Consider the following 19,917-nt stretch of genomic DNA (forward strand, 5'->3'; position numbering starts at 1 on the left):
CGCATCAGGACCAGTCTGGCTGCACCTGCATCCTTCCGCTCAGAGCATCCCCGGAGCATCTTAGGAGGCGGCCGCAGCTGGCAGTCAGGGGCCCGACCGTCGCAGGAGGTGTCCGCCAGACACCTTCCCCCTCCCCTGAGCTGGCGCTCTACAGCGGCGGCCTCGGTGCTGACCGGGCGCCCCCAGACTCGTCTGATCCCTGAAAAAGCATACATAGCAATAACCTCTGATTACGACATGGCTGAGATCACCAATATCCGACCTAGCTTTGGTAAGTAGAGTGCGGACAACTAAAGCCTGGGGCCGTGGGCACCGCAGCACAGCCAGGGGCGCCCAGTGCCGGGAGAGAGCGAAGCCCACCCCAGGGCCTTCAGGGTCGGACCCGCTAGGATTGGGCCTGCGACGGCGAGCGGCGCCAGAACTTGAGCTGCGGGTGCAGGGGCCAGCCAATCCGGGGGTCCCCGGGGGTCGCGGGTCGCGCGGAAACCTGTGTGGCCCGAGTCGGCGCTCTGCAGGGGAGGAAGGGAGGAGGATGAGGACCTCTCCCCCTCGGGGTGCTCAGGGCGGTGCCCCCTGCTCCCCCTCCCATTCCTCGGGCTGCGGGGGAGGGCAGCGGCGGGGGATGGGCGCCAAGATGGCATCTGGGGGGCTGGGGGCCGGGGGCCAGCGGCCCGCTGCGGGGAGCCGAGGCTGCGGGGGCGCCGGGAGCTGCTGCCCAGCGGGCGGGCGGGGCGCGGGGCGCGGGGCTGGCGGCCGCCCAGGGCCCCCAAGTGCGGTTCTGCACCGTAATGGTGGGTCCGTCCGATGCTACCAAATGGCGCTTGGCGCTGCCGAGCTAGGGATGACGTGATGTCTATTCTGGGCCTCCTGGCAGCGCCCAGGCCCCTCTTCCCGGGCCTTTGTTCCCTGTTTCCCTGGCCTGGCCTTTCCGAAAGGGGGACTCACCGCGCCGGTGCTGGCGAGGGCGCGGACCAGGCCGGGGGGAGGGGCGGAGAGGCCGGGCCGGAGGGAGGCCGCTTTGTGTACCCTGCAAGGCATTACGTCACCGTGGAGCGGCTGGTCCCCGACCCGGGCCTCTGGGCTGTGATCCCGGCTCTGCTCCCAGGAGCAGAGAGCCGGGTGGAAAATATGGAGGAAGACGCGAGAGAAAAGCTGAAAAAGCAAGTTTTTTCCTCTTTGGGGCTTCCTCCAAAATGTGCTAGGGTTGCAAACTTCCTGGGCTATGTTTTCCTGGTTCAAAAATAAAGGAGTTACCCTGTTTCTCCCTCCTTTTCACCTCAGCTTGGATGAGAGTTGCGGTCAGCCCCAGGTTCCTTCAAATCCCCTAAGACAGCACATCCTTCAGGCAATCCAGAAGGTTTGAGCATCCAGACAACAATTTTTAGGGCGGGGCCACAATCCAACTAGGAAATGGCTTTTCTCCTTCCCCAGTAAGAGGTTGGTGGAAATGAGCAGAACCCCATGAGCTCTCCCACCTCAAAATCAGGAAGAAGATATCAGATCAGGGGAAGTATCCAGAAAGCAGATCACACCCATTAGCTACTGGTTCTTACTGATTCCCCAAGGCTAAATCTTAGTGGTATCTCTTTCTTCCACTTCACCTTCTGCATCTCTACCTTTGGAAGAGTCCTACATTTCCAAAACTAATGTCCCTTTTGTGGTCACATGAGCACTCCATGATTTTCTTCCTGTTCTTTCTCTTTTGTCTTATGCCTTCTATCCAACATATTCTTTTCTCTAATTGCAGTCCCAGATTCCTTGGAAAGTTAGAAGGTGTGGAGCATGATGTAGTAGTTTCCTTTAGAGGGAATATTAATGGAAAAGAGAAAAATTATTTCAACATTTTACCTACTCCTTTTTATTTAATCCTTACAATATCCTCCAGTGTAGGCATTATTATATATATTTGCCAGATGAGGAAACAGGTTCAGTGAGACAAAATAATGAATCAAGTCAAACAAACAGTAAGGGTAGCACAAAGACTTAAACCAAAGTCCAGCTTATGCCAAACTCCATTGTCATTTCACTGTGTCACTCTGGCCCACTTGACAGGAAAGGCTATAGTAAAGGGAGTGTCAACAGCAGGTCTAGTCAAAGGCTGAGAGACCTAGACACAGCCTAGATATGTCTTACAGATCTTTAGATGTATACAGGGGTACTACATAGAGAGCTGCCATTTCTGATTTTCTCACATTTCATAGAGTACTTCATTTCAAAGGCTTTAGCTCTTTGGAGGTACACCAAGCCAACACTCAATTATCCATGACCTTGGAGGACAAAAGGAGCAAGCAGCACAGTCACTGCAATTTATGACTACTTTAAAGCACTCACTTTAGCCATCAGTTCCACTTCCTTTTCCCACCAAGCTTTTGATGAAAGCAAAATAGAGGGTTCTGAGTTTCAGCATCTCTGATTTTTCTAGTTCATTGTCTTGGGTGTGAGGGAGAGAGGCAGGGGTTAACAGATACCAAAATGAAGAAAGAGGGGCAAAAGTGGGAAAACGGGTGGAGGAGAGAGAGCCTGGATTGTCCACAGATGGCTTCATAGGTTTGTCTTCGTTATCTGTCCTCCTGAAACGTGGGAATCCCTTCTCTTCTTTTCCCATCCTGCCTCCATTTTCTTTTTTTCTTGTTTCTTTTTTAAAGATGTTATTTATTCATGAGAGACAGAGAGAGAGAGAGGCAGAGACACAGGCAGGGGGAGAAGCAGGCTCCATGCAGGGAGCCTGATGTGGGACTCGATCCTGGGTCTCCAGGATCAGGCCCTGGGTTGAAAGCGGCACTAAACCGCTGAGCCACCTGGGCTGCCCCAGACTCCATTTTCTAACAGGATGTGTGGAGGCATCCTAAACCCTAGAGTGGGCTCTCTCAAGACCACAGAATAAATCTATGATAGAGCCAAAAGGATCACTCAGATGTCTCTCAGCCTGGGCCGTTAGATCTCTCTTACAAACCATTCCCAAAAATGTACCTGTCTTGTTGGTTCCTTGCTTTCCTCTTCTCATGGAGGCAATCTGTGTTCACTGTCCTGTCATTAATCAGTAGCAAGTAATTTTCAGGAAAGTCCCTGATTGATGAGCAGAGAGCCACTTTTTCAGACTGTGCCCATTTTCATTGACCATTGAGTCCAATCAGTTTTTCAAATATTTACTGAGCTCTTATTAGATGCAAAGACTCAGGGACTCAGAGATGGACAGGATGTTATTTCCACCAGGTTTTTTTTTTTATTTTTTTATTTTTTTATTTTTTTCCACCAGTTTTCAAGGAGCTTCCTACCTAGGAGCTTCCTACCAAGGCTGCTCCCATTTTGTGAAGCCTGTCCCTAGCAACTCTTATTTCACTTAATATCTGAGAAACACTATAGTTATTTAGTATGGCCATGGACATAGTTGCCTTCATTTATTTTGTTAATGGCTTTACTCTTTCTCTGTACTGTATTACTTAAGAATGTAACCCCTTCTTTCTTGCCTCATCCCAACTTTCATAGAATCATGAAATGTTGGAGAAAGAACTTCAGAGACATTTAGTCCAATCCCTACCCAAGAAAGGCATTTTAGAATATGCCTGACCAAGGGTGAGCCAACCTCTGAAAGTTTTCAGTTGGAGATTCATTGCCTCATGAAGCAATCTGAGCCATTGTGAGACAGTTCTAATAATAATTTGACTCTCTTCATTGAGTCAGAATCTGTCTTCCTGTAGCCTGTATGCACTGGTGCTAGAACCTGCCCTCCAATGTAAATCTCAAACCAGACCTCTTCCATCAAAATGCCTTAAATAATTGAAGAAAGTTATTATTTCCAAACCCCTCAGCTCCAATTCCTTCAACTTTTCCTCATTTGATATGGTTTCCAGGTATTTTATTATTCCGATTATCCATAATATAGAGACACTCTGGTGTCAGGCAGGCAGGCTACTATGTGGCCTTAGGCAAATCTGAGTCCCCAGGTCCCTCAGTTATAAAGTGGGCATATTAGTGGTACCTATTCAGTGAGTTCTTTGATTCAGAGAGAGCTCTGACACAATGTCTGCCAGGGACACAATAAATATACACGAAACAATAGCAGTTTTTATTCTTGTCAGTGCTAGATGGAACACTCTACATATGTTATGACCAGTGCAGATTAAATCTTACTACCCCCACCACCGTCATCTGGACATCATATTCATAGTATGGGGTGGCATTAGACTAATTATACTTCAGATTTGTGGTTACCTAAACAACTACATTTTTTCTTTTTTCTTTTTGGAGAGAGAGAGAGGAGAGCATGCACACATGCACATAGCAGGGAGAGGGTGAGGGAGGTGAATCTTAAGCAGGCTCATGCCCAGTGCAGAACCCAACACAGGTCTCGATCTCACAACCCTGAGATCATGTCCTGAGCCAAAATCAGGAGTCATGCTGTCAACCAACTAAGCCACCCAGGTGTCCCACAACTAGATTATTTTTGCTCAGACTTGTCAAGTATTGTGCATCAATAGATTTTGAAGGCCAATATAGAATTTTATATTTACCCTTGATATATATAATCATATTGACTGATGTTCTTTTTCCAATGTTTGGAGGCTATTTTGAGTTCACTGATTCATTTGTTCACTGAATACTTACTATGTGCCACATGGTTCTAGGATGTGGGGATATAGCAGTGAACAAAACCATCACTATTCTTGTTAATCTTCTCTAGTAAGGAAGGACAGGTAAATATATGTCAGGAGTAATAAATGCTATGAAGAAGAATAAAGCAGAGTGAGGGGGTATTGTCTCACTAGGGGCAGCTAGGAGATGCTTTTCTGACAAGGGAAGGTTTGACCAGAGGCCTTCAATGAGTGAGGCAGTGAGCCAGGCAGATACCCGGTGGAAGGATGTTTCAGAAAGATTCTGGAATGTGCTGAAGTCATGTTCATTTCCTTAGTTCTCCCTGCCCTACCTAAGTCTTCCTCTACAAAGTAATGTGGAAAACTAGAAGCCTTACTAACACGTTCAAGGCCTAAACCCAATTTGGCCTCAGTGAACCCCAAACTCGTTAGGGGCCCAATTTGTGTAGGAAAGGATAGGGTAAAGGATGGGAAGGAAACAGTCTTTCTCTATAGTTATTTATTCATTCAGCAAATACGTACCAAGTACCAGCTCTGCATTTTTAATGCTGGGGATACAGAAGTGAACAAAACAGGAAAAATCCCAGTCCTTGTGAAACTTACTCACTAGTGAAGATATATAGTAAAATTTATAGTAAAATTATATATATATGTTGTGTGTGCACACATGCATCTGTGTCACTGTATGTGAGAGAAAAAGATAAGACATAAGGAGAAAGTTACCCAGGGCTGGGACATGTAGGCCTTGGTGGCAAGGAGGTTGAGCCTTACTAGGAAGGTGATATTTGAGCAAAGAGCTGACATTTTCCATAGTCCCTATTTCTCCCTATTTAAAAATACAAGTACTTGAAAAAATGTGGTTTTTTTCAAGTAAAATAAGACAAAGTACAAGTATTTGGAACTGGGAGCTAAAATTTGCAACATAGTTTAAAAATACTCAGATCCAGATTTCTTTTTACCACCCTTAAACACTGTACCCAGACCACCCAGAGTCAGCCCTACATCCTCTACCCCAGCTGCCATTCTGTCACCACAAGCCCACTGCAAACCCTGTACTGGATGCTGTAGAATATTCTCCTGAAACCAGACACGGCCTGTGCCCTTGTGCATTGTGTAACGGTTGAGGTTAAAGGTGACTTTATCACACAGGACAGCTTTATGTGAAACACAAATCAATAAGAGTGATCCAAGTCCTTGAGTGCTGAGAGACAGCCAAGAAAAGACCAGGGAGTTGAGTGGGGCACTGTAAAAAAGGCTTCTTGGAGAAGGGAAAGATTTCATCCAGGTCTGAGGGAAAGGAACAGGTCCGGATTGGTCAGAGAGGATGGCTGAGGGCATCTCCTAGAGAGGGGAGAGTAAGCCTGGATGAGCATGTTCTGCGGTGCAGGCTAGCTTGCCGATGACATTGGCTCTGCAGAGGCTGTAAGTAGAGGAGCTCTGGACGGGGGGTTGAGGTCTACCTGCCTTGATGCATCTCTGGTCTCCACCTTCAGATGTGTCACCAGTGGTGGCTGGCCTTGTTGGGGCGTCTGTGCTGGTGGTGTGCGTGTCAGTGACCGTCTTTGTGTGGACATGCTGCCACCAGCGGGCAGAGAAGAAGCACAAGACCCCACCATATAAGTTTATCCATATGCTCAAAGGCATCAGCATATATCCAGAGACCCTCAGCAACAAGAAGAAAATCATCAAAGTGCGGAGAGACAAAGATGGCCGTGGGAGGGAAGGTGGGCGCGGGAATGTGCTGGTGGATGCAGCAGAGGCGGGCCTGCTGGGCCCAGACAAAGGTCCCGGGGGACCTAGCTCTGGATCTTGTATAGACCAGTTACCCATCAAGGTGGAATATGGGGAAGAACTGAGGAGCCCCATTGCGAGCCTTACCCCTGGGGAGAGCAAGACCACTTCTCCGTCATCTCCAGAGGAGGATGTCATGCTCGGCTCTCTCACCTTCTCAGTGGACTACAACTTCCCGAAAAAAGCCCTGGTGGTGACAATCCAGGAGGCCCATGGGCTACCAGTGATGGATGAGCAGACCCAGGGCTCTGACCCCTACATCAAAATGACCATCCTTCCCGACAAGCGGCACCGGGTGAAGACTAGAGTGCTACGGAAGACCCTGGACCCTGTGTTCGATGAGACCTTCACCTTCTATGGCATCCCCTACAGCCAGCTGCAGGACCTGGTGCTGCACTTCCTTGTCCTCAGCTTCGACCGCTTCTCCCGGGACGATGTCATCGGGGAGGTGATGGTGCCGTTGGCTGGCGTGGATCCCAGCACAGGCAAGGCACAGCTGACCAGGGACATCACCAAAAGGAACATCCAGGTGAGGAGGGAGAGTATGTCGGGGAGGGCTGGTAGGTAGGGGGAAGGAAGATCTCCGGGAACAAGGGGAAGGGCAAGGGGGTGTATAGATGGCCAGGGGGAGCAATAGGTAGAACACTTGTGGCTTTGAGAATCAGCAGTGGCCAGGATGCCTAGGTGGCTCAGTGATTGGACATCTGTCTTTGGCTTAGGGCCTGATCCAAGATCTGGGATCAAGTCCTGCATTGGGCTCCCTGCAGGGAGCCTGCTTCTCTGTCTGATTCTCTCTGTGTCTCTCATGAATAAATCAATAAATCTTTAAAAAAAATATTCAGCAGTGGCCAAAGTGAGACAGAGGGGCCATCCGGCTAGGTCTCCTCCAAAAGGAACTGCATGAGGAGAGAAGACAGGGAGCTTCTGAAGTCTCCCCTTGTGGTTGGTATCCTGATGCTGAGTCCAGCTTACTAGGAGTGGGTTCCCGCCTCCAAGCTTACTAGGAGCAGGTTCCCCCCGACCAGTCCTAGGCCCTCGTGATGTCAAGGACATGGGGGCCAGCTTCCTCTCCAAAGCCAGATGTGATCTTCCTCCAGGGGACCATGATGGGACTAAAGTAATTCTGCCCTCAGTCTCCCTGTCCAGCCCAACCTCAGGTGGGGCTTCTCGTGGCCTCTCCACCAACTCAGGTCAGTGAGGTGCCTCACCTCTGAGCCCCTCCTCCCAGCCCGAGCCCTGCCTCACATGTTCCTCCTCTGCACCCCAGGGCGCACAGGCTAGAAGGGGACGGAGAACCCGCATTCCTGTCTTCTCCCCACTGGGCTGGCAGTGGCTCATGAGTCCTAATTTAAGGGGTGCAAGAAATGTGTCCCACCCCCCTCATTCATGCATTTTATACACATCTGGGGGCACCACGGTCATCTGCAGAGCACCCTGGCTGCCCTGGTAACACCCGCTGCAGCTCACTGCTTCCCAGCCCAGGGTCCCTGCAAGTAAGCTTGTTTCCCTGTCTGTAACGTGGAGCTGCTAACACTGGCCTCCTCGCAGGGCTTGGGGATCAGAAGAGATAATATGTCTGGCATGTAGTTGCCCCTGAGAACCTCACTTCCCTGGGGGAGGGAGACCATCTTGGCAACCATCAGATTGTGAGTGTGGCAGGTGTCTTGATAGAGGTTGTTGGCGTTTTAAATGTAGACTTTCATTCCTGTTTCAAGGTACAGTGTAAGTAGTTAATAACAAGGGCCGTGAAGTCGAAGCTGAGTTTGAATCCGAATCTCGCCAGCTTACTGAGCTTCGCTTAGCAACTCTGATCTCAGGTTCCCACAGGAGTGATGCAAGAGGATTCATTTGCTCAGCCCCTAGTGCCACTATTTCTACTATTAGTAAGGTCTGATCCCGGGGAGATGCATGTGGTTCTCAGACCTTTATGTTTTGTTTTGAGAAAGTAAAGGATGGCAAGGGAGCCTGAGTCACTGCAGGAGGAAGGAGGTTCAGAAGGGGTGTCAGAGTCGCTGAAAACAACCATACATCTTGCAGAAAGAGCCGTGGCCTAGAGGCCAGACTTATCTCCGGATAACTTTTCCACTCTGCACTCAATGGGGAGGCAGGGCACTCAGGGTTGGACCAGAAAGGCTTCCAGGCCAGTAGGGCCATGTGTGCAGTGAGCTCCAGGCACAAGGTTTACCCTCTAAAAGGGAGCAGTGCCCCGTGTTGTGGGGGAAGCAGAAGGCACTGCGTCTTGGATTGTGTTACAGGCACCTGTCCCACTGGAGCCAGCCCAGCCATGCCACCGCCCAGAGAACTGCAGCTGCTGTGTGGCACACCCAGCTCTACTGTGGAGGGACCAGGGAAGCCCAAATGTTTTAAGAGTATTAGAGGGGTTTTGTCAGTATCCAATGCCAAGACACAAAGAAACATTCTAGGGATCCCTGGGTGGCGCAGCGGTTTGGCGCCTGCCTTTGGCCCAGGGCGCGATCCTGGAGACCCGGGATCGAGTCCCACGTTGGGCTCCCGGTGCATGGAGCCTGCTTCTCCCTCTGCCTGTGTCTCTGCCTCTCTCTCTCTCTCTGTGACTATCATAAATAAAAAATAAAAAAATAAAAAAAAAAACAAAGAAACATTCTAGAGTCCAGGACAGCGGGGGCTCTTGTGTCCTCTGAGGTTGGAGTCAGAAACATGGATAAAAACTAGTTTTCATCCCCTCCATCCCCTTCCCCTGAACTGCCCTCTCTTTTCCTCAGGTTTCTTCCAAGCCCTTCCTGCTCACTGACCCCTCTTTACAGTATCCCTAATGCTCCACTGCCTGCCTTCATCCAGCTGCCCCAGCTCCCTGCCCTGTGGCCCCAGCCTTGGTCGAGCCATTCACTGGCTGGACTGCCCCAGACAGCTCATGTTCCTGAAGCCCAAGGCCGAAAGCAGGCGATGGCTCTGTGCCAAGCTGCAGCTGGGACGAGACGGGCCAGGAAAGGGATTGATTCGGGCTGGGAACAAAACAGCCTCAAATCCAGGACACTGGCCAGGGAGCACAGACAATGGCATTTGCTAAACTGCCAGGGGCTCTTGGCAAAAGCCAAGTTTCTTTCCACTTTATTAACTCCCTTTAGGAGGGACAAGCCAGGGCTAGGATCCTGAACAACACATCGCCTGGGAGAGGCCCAGACAGGACACACAGAGCCCGTGCACCCCTGTGCCAGAGCCTCCCAGCCCCCTGGGCCTCCTGAGCATGTTTCCCCAGCATGTGCGGGTGGGCAGGGCTGCACTCCATCCTTAGCCGTGACTGTCACTTGCCAGCACCAATCCCTGTGACTCCCTGCAGTGCAGCCTCCACATATCTACCCTGAGCCTCTCGGCTATGATCTCCCCTTGGCTCACCAGTCAGAGCTGCTCTAAACTGTTCCACAGTCTGTAGAGAGCTTTTTCTGGTCTGTGGAGGCATCCCCTTCTAATATGGGACCAGAGGTCTGGGTGAGGACCCATGAGAATTGCACTTCTCTAGATAACACCCCCCCCCCCCCATCAACTGCATATCCCCTCCTCTAGCAGAGAAAGTCACCTCTTGTCCTTTCCATTGCCCAGTGCAATCTGATTGAAGAAGCCCAGGACTGGTCATCCTCTTTGACTCTTCCATTTCGCTCCTTTCTCTGGGCCAGCAACCACCAGCTCTTTAAGGTTTCATCTAGGCTGGGCCGAGAAGGCTGATGGAATCACAGAGAGCACTCTCAGCTCTTATGAATACACAAAACAATGTAAGAAGCATTAAAAATTAACCCTTGATTATTAGTGGAAGATCACAATATAAATTCTATAATTCCCCAAATCTCTGAGTTAGACTCTAAAACTAGCTTTTTTTTTTTTTAAGATTTTATTTATTCATTCATAGAGACACACAGAGAGAGAGAGAGAGAGAGGCAGAGACACAGGCAGAGGGAGAAGCAGGCTCTATGCAGGGAGCCCAATGTGGGACTTGATCCCGGGTCTCCAGGATCACGCCCTGGGCTGCAGGCAGCGCCAAACCGCTGTGCCACTGGGACTGCCCGTTTTTTTTTTAAGTGGCAGGTTTTTTTCTAATATTTTGTTCAGACAGACATTTTTTTTAAGTAAGCTATCCACCCAACGTGGAGCTTGAACTCACAACCCTAAGGTCAGGAGTCATCTGCTCTTCTGTTTGAGCAAGCCAGGCGTGGATAAAAATATCTATGAGCCTGGGATAAAAATTGAACTGAATTTACATTTCCATTATAAATTCCCTGCACAGGGAAGGGAGACAGTCCAGAGAGGGCTCCAGGAGAAAGAACAGACAGTGGGAAGAGAAGTACTTTATGAGTGGATTCCCCTGAATTTCTTCAGGTCACTTCCTGTCCTTCCTGGGCCCCATCTGCTATGGACGGCTGGGGACAATGGTCATGAGAAGCACAGAAGTCTTAAAATCTCAGATTTATGAGGAACCTAGAGGTCATGCAATTGAGCCAAAAGGGACTGGAAAGAGAAAGAGAAGCACCACGAAGAGAGTAGCTCTGCTTCCATTTCAGGGAGATGAGGGATATATTTGAAGAGTAAGGTTTTGTTCCTCTGGTTTTCCCATGGCTATGATTTGAGTGCAGATGGCCCATGGGACTTCTGGCCCCTGTAAAAGTGCATTGAGGTTAAGCGGGTACACCTAGTGTGAACACTGTGTGGCCAGTCACAGTGTTCACAGAAGGGGCTCTGCTCATTCCAGGGAATAGACTCTCACCTGAGCCTTTCTGTCACCTGCTAATCTTCCTAAGGCCACTGTGCCTGCTCATCTTTTCCACTGAGAGAGACTGGAGCCCACTCTGACAGCAAAGCCTTCCAGCTCTTTCAGGCACGGAGAAGGCCTTTCCTCTGCTTGGGCTTCCACTTGCCTGCCCCCAATTGGGTTTTTGCCTCACTAGGCTAGGGGGCTGGGAAATGGAGCTTGCTCCCAGCCCTTTACAAAGAGCCCTTGAGAAAGAGCCCTTGACAATGCTACTTGCAGTGGGAATTGGGTGGAAAGAGAAGGGGAGGGGGAGGGGAGGTGAAATCTGGCCTTCGGTGCAGAATAAGAGTGGCATGTGGTTGGTGGGAAGGGCATCCTGCCCATGTAAAATGGCCAAAGGAGAACAATTGCCTGAGTGGTGATTTTAGGGGAGAAAATTATTTTAAAAAAGTAACCAGAAGTTATCCAAAACTCGGGAAGGGGCTTGGGGATTCAGATTGGGAAAATTTTGTTATAATGAGTGACTTACAAAACACAGTTTTAACAAAATAATTAGGAAATCCAAGCTATAATTTTGTAGTCAATGTTTTTTTTTTTTACAAATAAAAATCTTCTTTTGTTTTGTGTTTAATGATCAAGGCTTATTTTTTCATTCTTTGTATTTTTTCTTTCTTTCAAGTAGGCCCCACATCCAACATGGGGCTTGAACTCACAACCCAGGATCAAGAGTTGCATGTTCCACCTATTAAGCCAGCCAGGTGCCTCAAAAAACTCTTTGGTTTTTTGTTTTTTGTTTTTTTAAGATTTATTTATTTATTCATGAGAAACACACAGAGAGAGAGAGAGAGTGAGAGGGGGAGGGCAGAGACACAGGTAGAGGGAGAAGCAGGCTCCATGCAAGGAGCCCGATGTGGGACTCGATCCCCGGTCTCCAGGATCACACCCTGGGCTGCAGGCGGCACTAAACTGCTGCGCAACTGGGGCTGCCCAACTCTTTGTTTTTCAAATCAAATTACCCTTCTTCTGTATATAAAGTTCAAATTATACTTAAAGATTGTATATATTCATATTTCATATTTGGAATGCAGGGATCCCTGGGTGGCACAGCGGTTTGGCGCCTGCCTTTGGCCCAGGGCGCGATCCTGGAGACCCGGGATCGAATCCCACATCAGGCTCCCGGTGCATGGAGCCTGCTTCTCCCTCTGCCTGTGTTTCTGCCTCTCTCTCTTTCTCTCTGTATGACTATCATAAAAAAAAAAAAAAAATATTTGGAATGCAGTATTTGGACATCAAATCTAGTTAATATTTCCTTATTCATGGACATGGAGGGGAGTGGTGGCCCCAATCATCCAGAAGTACTTTCAGGATCATTGCTGTACCCCGGAGCTCTCTGTGATGGTGGAAACATTCTCTGTCTGCACTAGGACATTTGAAATATGACTAGTGTGACTGAGGAACAAAAATTTTAGTTTTATTTAATTTTAATGAATTTAAACGGACACATAGAGCTAATAGCTAGAGTGTTGGGTAGCTCAGTTTTGAATGTTCTTCTGGATGGCATTTAGTTTTTGTTTTCACATAGGATTACTCTCCTGATGCCATTTGGCTGTAGCTAATAGTGAAAATGAGGTTATGTTCTCTGATTGGGTTCCAACTCATGTCAAAGAGAAGCAGCCCAGAAGGGCAAGCAGCCTGTGATTCTAAACTGGCTGAGGGTACTTCCCATGGATATAATCAAGACCTGACAAGATGTATGTTATGGGTAAGGAAAAAATGTGGGGCTTCCATCTAGCAGAGAAAAGTCATGAAAATCTTTTTTGAAGCCTGTTCTCTTTGGGACTTCAGTTTCAAAAGCTAAAGCCTGAGTTTATCATTTTAGTCATTTTATGCCCAATGAGAGATATTTCCCTATGTTCCTGGTATGAAACAGAGCCTCAAGAACGTTTTTAAACCACGTGAAACATTATTACAGCTTCATTCCTTGAGATGAGTTAGGCTTATAATCAAAGCACAGACCTGGAGGTTTCTTTCCTTGTTTTTCACTGATGAGCTAACTGGATGATTTCCTTCGCTTGCACGGGCTTCCCTGAGCAAGTGGTACAGGGAGCCTGTGTGCTTCCAGAGAGCAGGCTCTCTCCTTGTCCCCATCTCTAGCCGCCACTGCTGATGGAACACCGGGCCCAGTGGGCGCACAGTAGGCCATTTGGGGGAGTACGAGGCAGACGGAAGGCTGGTGGTGGGTAGAGTCTGGCTTTGCCTAGAATTCCTGAAGTAGGTGACATTTTTCTGGTGCTTTGAAGAATACAAGGAGTGAGAGTTGGTAGTGAGGGGAGTTTTGTCCCAACCTTCCTTCCTTTGTCCAATATTCCTTGAACCCCACTTCCTTTCAGTTTCCGTCTCACAGCTTCATCCCTACCTTATAAACCAGAAACATATTAAATTTAAAAAGAAAAAAATTTTTAAATGAGAAAACAAAAGAAACAAATAAATAAAACAAAAAATAAGCTAGAAACACACAAACTTGCCCCCCATTCCAGTGAGTTCTTCCTGGAATGCGTCCTGCCCCACACCCACCACTGCTGAGGGGGTCCAGGCTTTGGTGTCCCCTCCACAGCCCAATGCAGCAGCCTCTGGGCTCCTCTCCCCTCCAGTTTATTCTCCGGCTTCCACTAGAACAATACTAATCTTCGTAAAACAGTAACAGAGCAATGACTGTGTCCCTCCCGTGCTGGGTGCTGGCAGCCATCCTGGACCTGTGAGCGGCTGGCTGAGCTGTTTCCTAGAGCCCCCCCCCCCTCCTCTTCTCACCCCCCACCAGCACCCCAAGGGCAGCACCTCCCCTCCCACCATTCTCTGAACACAGTGGGCCTTCCCTCTACATTGCCTGGAAGATTCCTACTCATCTTCATAAACTCAGCCCCAAGGTCAGTGGGCACATTCTGCCCCTGGTTCCCCAGCAGCACTCACACAGGCTCCTTCCTGCTCCAATGAGGGCATGTTTGTTTATCTCAGTCTCTTCTGGGCATGGTAAGCTCCTTGGAAGTGAGAACTGGGTCCTGGGCACCAGGCCGGCTCAGTCAGTGGAACACATAACTCTCGATCTCAGGGTTGTGAGTTCAAGCTCCACATAGGGTGTAGAGATTACTTAAAGGGGAGCGGGGGAGAGAACAAATGGGAAAAAATGAAAAAGAAAGGAACCAGGTCCTATCAGCTTGGGACCCCCAGCACCTAGCATGCCGTAAATATCAAACATTGCTTAAAATGTCCTTGGAGGTTGGGAGGGTTTTTTCAATTCCCAAGCACAGCCTAGAATACAATTCAAAGAAGCAAATGGAAAGCTGTGGGCAGAGGGGAGGAAGCCAGTGTGGCTGGAGAGGATACTCCCAGGTGCATCCACGGAGGCAGGTGGGGCAGGTGTGGGCACTCACCTTGTAACATGGAGGAACAGTCGCTAGGACATTCAGGAACCTGCCCAAAGCCAGGGGCTAAGTAGGTGGCATAGTGAAGGCTCAGTCCCAAGTTTCCTGCCTTCCACCATCCAGTCTCTAAAGCTTTTATCGCAAGAACCAAATGAGGCAACAGGTGAGAATGCCCTTCTCTAGGCCCAAGCACAGGTCAAAGTTTACTGGTTTTAATTTAGTCCTCTGGATGATACTATGAGGTTGGTATCGTTTTTACATCCATCCTTCAGATGAGGAAACTGGAGCATAGAGCCGTCAAGTTCTTGTCCCAGGTGACACAGGCAGAGAGTGGCAACAGGACTGGAATCCAAAGCCGTCCAGCCTGGGTCTATGGAATACCAGGCGAGGTGGCCTCTCCATGCAGATGGTCTCATTTAATATTAGGATTATAATGAGAACGTGTCAGATTCCCTTCCCTGTTAAATGAGGGGGGAGCACACTCTCAAGTTGCTGGATGCTTCTGCAGGCGTCCTCCCTGGCTCTGCACACTTCCGGTTCCCTCCCTGCTCCCCAATCCTGGACATTCATCAGCTCTTTCCTCTTCCAGAAGTGCATTAGCAGAGGGGAGCTCCAGGTGTCTCTGTCTTACCAGCCCGTGGCACAGAGACTGACCGTGGTGGTCCTCAAAGCCCGACACCTGCCGAAAATGGACATCACTGGCCTCTCAGGTAGCAGCTATTTACCTCAACCCGCCTGTGGCCCCAACACCCCTGCACCCTTCAGGCCCCACTCCCTTCCCCGTGATTACCTGGGCTCTAGATGTCCTTGGCACAGGAGGTGCCCTCCAGGCCCTGGGTGAGGGGTCCCATCAGATGCACACCAGGCACTGAGCTAGCTCCAGGGGAGACCTCTGAAAAGCCCCGCAGGCATTCCTTATCCCTGCGCCCTAGACACGGCTTCCTGGGCTCATGGGCTGTCCCCACTCATGATGAGGAAGTTGTCCTCCAGTGGTCCCGATGGCCCCCTCAGCCCCTTGCCTGGGCAGGCAGATGAACTGAAGTCAGAGTGTGTTGGGGGTGCATCAGTGGAGAGTGAGTGAGTGGCCACCACTCAAGGAGCCACAGAGCCCCCTTCCGACACAGAGCCACCCTTTAGAGGAGGACTGTGTCATGGGCCTGTCCCCCTTTCTCCTTGTCTCTCTGGCCACCCCAGATCCTTATGTCAAGGTGAACGTCTACTACGGCAGAAAGCGCATCGCCAAGAAGAAAACCCATGTGAAGAAGTGCACTTTGAACCCAGTCTTCAATGAGTCTTTCGTCTATGACATCCCGCCAGACCTCCTGCCCGACGTGAGCATCGAGTTTCTGGTCATCGACTTCGATCGCACCACCAAGAATGAAGCGGTGGGGAGGCTGATCCTGGGCGCGCACAGCGTCACCAGCAGCGGCGCCGAGCACTGGCGGGAGGTCTGCGAGAGCCCCCGCAAGCCTGTGGCCAAGTGGCACAGTCTGAGCGAGTACTGATCCTGCCTGTCCTCCCGGAGCCGAGCCCGAGGCAGGCAGGGCAGGCGGAGGGAGAGATGCCGGAGAGGAGTGGACTCAAAACCTCATTTTAGTTGTAGAAGATTTCTTACAAAACAAACCCCACAAAGAACACCCCATGTGACCACAGCTGCAGATCAGTTCTTAGGGAGGATGATTTTTCTCCTTTGCAAGGCACTAGAAATCCTTTTTTTTTTTCAATGGGGAAAAAGAGAGGGAAAGGCCTCACGAGTCTATATATAACAATGTAACCTTATACTTGCATGTCTAATACAAACTGAAGAAATTAGCCTAACTGCCAATATCAAGTTACAGATTTTGAACCATGAAAATTGTGTTTTGTGCCGAATTGTATTTGCTGATCACCTGAAATTGGCCTCTTTTTACTAGGCTTCTCTGGAGAGTGACTCTCGCACCCCCTCTCCCCCCAGAAGGATATTTGACTCACATGAAAGCTCACGGTGTCCTCATCCCTGTCTTGTCTCCCTCACGCCTCAGACAGCTCCTGGAGCTCAGGGTCCAGAGGTCAGTCGTGAGCCAAGAAACGAGGGTGGGGTGGATAAGACAGGGTGTGCAGGGGAAATAGGATGTGGGATGCGGAGTTTTTGGTGCCACACTGCTGCTGGGAGGCCTCGGGGGTAGCCTAGGGTTAACTCGAGATGAAGCACATGAACACAGCAGACTTCAAGGTAGAATTTGGGTTTACGAAACTAGAGATCCTCTCTGGAGCGAGCTTCGGAGCCTTCAAAACTAGCTGGGGTGGCTCCAGTGGGCTCAAGCGGCAGGTCCCAGACGCCATTTGTGGGTGCAGGCAGGACAGTGTCCGCCACCCCCTCTCAGCGCCACCAGGAAGTGACAGCCATTTGTTGGTTTGGAGGATGAAATTGGCCTTTATTTTTCCAGAAATGCTGACCAATGAGAAGCTTTAGAGTTTTCTCAGGTAGCTTAGATGAAATTGGTTTTGCTTCACAAGGAAAATGGCCATCAGAAATTATTCTTTATCCTTAAATTTTTCCATTACGGCTCTTAAAACTGAGGAAGTGAGTGAAATGAGTAAATGTGAGTTAATGAGCAACCGAGGTAACCTGGATTCTTTTATACCATCCTGCCCCTCCTCACAGAGTGCTTAGTTCTTGGATTTTGAGTTGAGTCAAGGGAAGGGATGGGGAAGCACAGAGCTGCATCCCTCTCCTGCCAGCCGGCAGCTGAGGTTGCCAGGGAGCCAGTGTCTTGCCAGGATTAGAACATAGGTCTCCAGCCTCCTGGTCAGCCATGGCTCTAGCGGCGAGACCTGTCACAGGGCAGAGGCTGGTGGGCCATCAGTGAGCTTGCCCAGGAAGATCTTTCCCCTGGCCTGCAGAACAGCTCAGATGGGCAGCAGCTGGAATCAGCCTGAAAGAGCAGGTCCACACCCAACGAGAGAGCATCCCTTCTGACTCACTTCTGAGGAGGCTGGGAGTTCACAGACAGGGTGGCACTGCTGCCTGGGTCATTCCCTTAGCTCTTGTGGATTTGAAACCAGTCTGCTCCCCTGAATCCTTTTGTTGTTCTTTTTAAAACCTGGATTCCTGAAAGTGCTGAGCAGGCACGAAGCCCACTGTTCTTGTACCCTCCAGCTCCCCATCCCCCGATCTGACTCACATCCCATCAGTGTGCTCACACCACTGGCTCAATCTTATACTCCATGGAATGTAAATACTGTATCATACGTAGAAGAAAATAATTTTTGTTTTCTAAAAATGCATTTTGAGATAGTTTAATGTAAATCTGACAGGAGCATTCTGAAGACCCATTAGGAAAAAAATCTTAAATGCTTCCTCTTCATCGCCTTAATGTCTGAAGATCAGAAATCGCTGAGCAACTCACTTTTGTTTCCTTCCCAGAAACCATGCAAAGCCACAGGTGGAGAGAGTCTGGCCTTGGCCTCGCTCAGTGAGCCTCTGCAGCTCCTCCTGCCTACTTCTGGGAAGGCAGCCTCACCCCACCCCTCTCTCCCCATCTCCTGTAGCTTTCTTCCCCCGTTTCTTTGGGTCTGTGGAGCAGTGGGTGGCAAGGTGACAGGGTGGGAAGTTCCGGAGCCAAGAGGCAGACAGCACAGGGCTCCTCCCTCCTACCTCACGCCTGATCCATCACGCCCTCGGCTTGGCTGTCCCAAAGTTTCTTAGCTGCCTCTGGCTTTCAAACGTGTCCCTCCCAGAGGAGCAGCGCCTCCTCCGAAGAGTCAGTTGAAAGACAAGAGAGTCACACTCTCACTTTTGCACAAGGCACTCATGGTCAGGAAGGGTTTAGGGGACGGTCACTTCGTATTTTCCAAGAGTCAGGCCTTCTCTGCTGATACCTTGATTCCTTTGGGAAGACAAGAGTTTTTCTTAATAACACAAGTCCCTTTATGAGTTATTCTTTCAGTTCTCAGTGGAGTACAGCCAAGATGTAGGTGTTTATGAACATGCTCTAGAGACGTAAGCAGATAGAACTGGTTTGTGGGACAGGAGCGGCTTGCTCAGGAAGAGGGAATGGTGCAAGTCTTTTATTGGAAGGCTTTTATTATGGCCATGATAGTGACATTGCCCTCACCATGATCCTTCTCCAATGTGGTCGTCTTTACCTTGTGTCTTCTCTTGTAAAAAATGAAACTCAAAATAAATGTGTCAAATTAAAAAAAACTGGAAAAGCAAACGAATTGTGTGAAACTGCATAATGCTGTAATGCTAACCTACAATATGTAATGCTATCTTGTATGTGGAGTTTGTTAATGTACCACACAAGTGCAAAATAAAGACTGACTCACATTAAACACACAGGGCATGAGTGTGGTCTTCTTGAGAGCTCGGTGACAGTGAATGATTCCAACAGGATGTCCTAGAGCACGTACTCCAGTGTGATCTTCCACACCACCCGAAAATTCAGATCCCGGGGTGCCTGGACTGCTCAGCTGGGGGAGCCTGCGACTCTTGGTCTCAGGGTCAGTGAGTTCAAGCCCCACATGGGGTGTAGAGATTACTGGAAAAAAAGAAAAAAATGCAGATTCCAGTCTCCAGACCTAGAGTCCTTTCTCTAGTCCTGTTTTCCTCTCAAAATGTCCTTCCTAAGACTCTAACCACCAGGAGAGAGAGGATGGCTTCAGTGCCTGTCCCTGTAATTGGAAATATTTATACCTCAAAGCAATGCCACGAGGGCTGATTCTGTCTTCCATTCATTCCTCAACAGAAATTTGTCCTCGAGTGCATATCATGTGCCAGATGCTGAGGGTATGATACACCGATCCTGTGGCACTCAGCAGAGGACCAGCTACAATCAGATAATCCTGCTAGTAAATATGGAATGACAGAGAAATGCTCTGAAAGAGAAGTGCAGGCTAATGCACCCTTGAGGTTCTGAGGACCCCCTGCACACCCTGAAGTCTGGAGTGCGGCACTTTTCCTACCTTCTCTCCTGGGGAAACTGCCTTCCCTGCATGCACAAGCCGGAAGCAGGAAAGGAAGCCTCTACTCTTTTAAAGTTTCAATGAAGGAACTAAAAAACTGGGACACCTGGGTGGCTCAGTGGTTGAGCATCTGCCTTCGGCTCGGGTTGTGATCCCAGAGTCCTGGGATCAAGTCCCACATCAGGCTCCCTGCATGGAGGCTGCTTTTCCCTCTGCTTATGTCTCTGCTTCTCTGTCTCTCATGAATTAGTAAAATCTTAAAAAAAAAAAAAAAAAAAAAGGAACTAAAAACTTTAGATGACAATATAATAATCGTATTATACAAAAATTGACAGAGAAAAGGGGAAAAAATTAGTCAAGATTCTAGAACTTTCCCAACTTTCTGACTTTTGGTCTTATTTCCTGTACATTTTTTCCATGATGTGTCAATCAGGGTCACTTCGTAGAAAAC

General features: G+C 49.3%; 2 protein-coding genes across 3 annotated transcripts in view; one reads left to right on the plus strand and one right to left on the minus strand.

The window, feature by feature from the left end:
• The window catches only part of GON4L (gon-4 like), a 75,111-nt gene extending 74,147 nt beyond the window's left edge, over nucleotides 1-964 (minus strand). The window contains exon 1 of the mRNA XM_041745514.1: nucleotides 946-964. The gene's annotated coding sequence lies outside the window, so the exon portion shown is untranslated. The remainder of the gene's footprint in view (nucleotides 1-945) is intronic.
• Nucleotides 10-18,840, plus strand: SYT11 (synaptotagmin 11). Of its 2 annotated transcripts, none has more exons than XM_041745568.1 (4): nucleotides 10-271; nucleotides 6,086-6,912; nucleotides 15,109-15,232; nucleotides 15,714-18,840. In XM_041745568.1, exons 1-4 carry the CDS (start codon nucleotides 238-240, stop codon nucleotides 16,022-16,024), a joined length of 1,296 nt encoding a protein of 431 aa, XP_041601502.1. In that variant the 5' UTR covers nucleotides 10-237; the 3' UTR covers nucleotides 16,025-18,840. The 2 variants fall into 2 exon arrangements, with proteins under 2 accessions (XP_041601502.1, XP_041601509.1); XM_041745575.1 differs by having other exon boundaries at nucleotides 15,109-15,229.
• Nucleotides 18,841-19,917: the final 1,077 nt, after the last annotated feature.

The sequence above is a fragment of the Vulpes lagopus genome, chromosome 1 (assembly GCF_018345385.1).
Source record: "Vulpes lagopus strain Blue_001 chromosome 1, ASM1834538v1, whole genome shotgun sequence".
In the NCBI taxonomy this organism is placed as follows: domain Eukaryota; kingdom Metazoa; phylum Chordata; class Mammalia; order Carnivora; family Canidae; genus Vulpes; species Vulpes lagopus.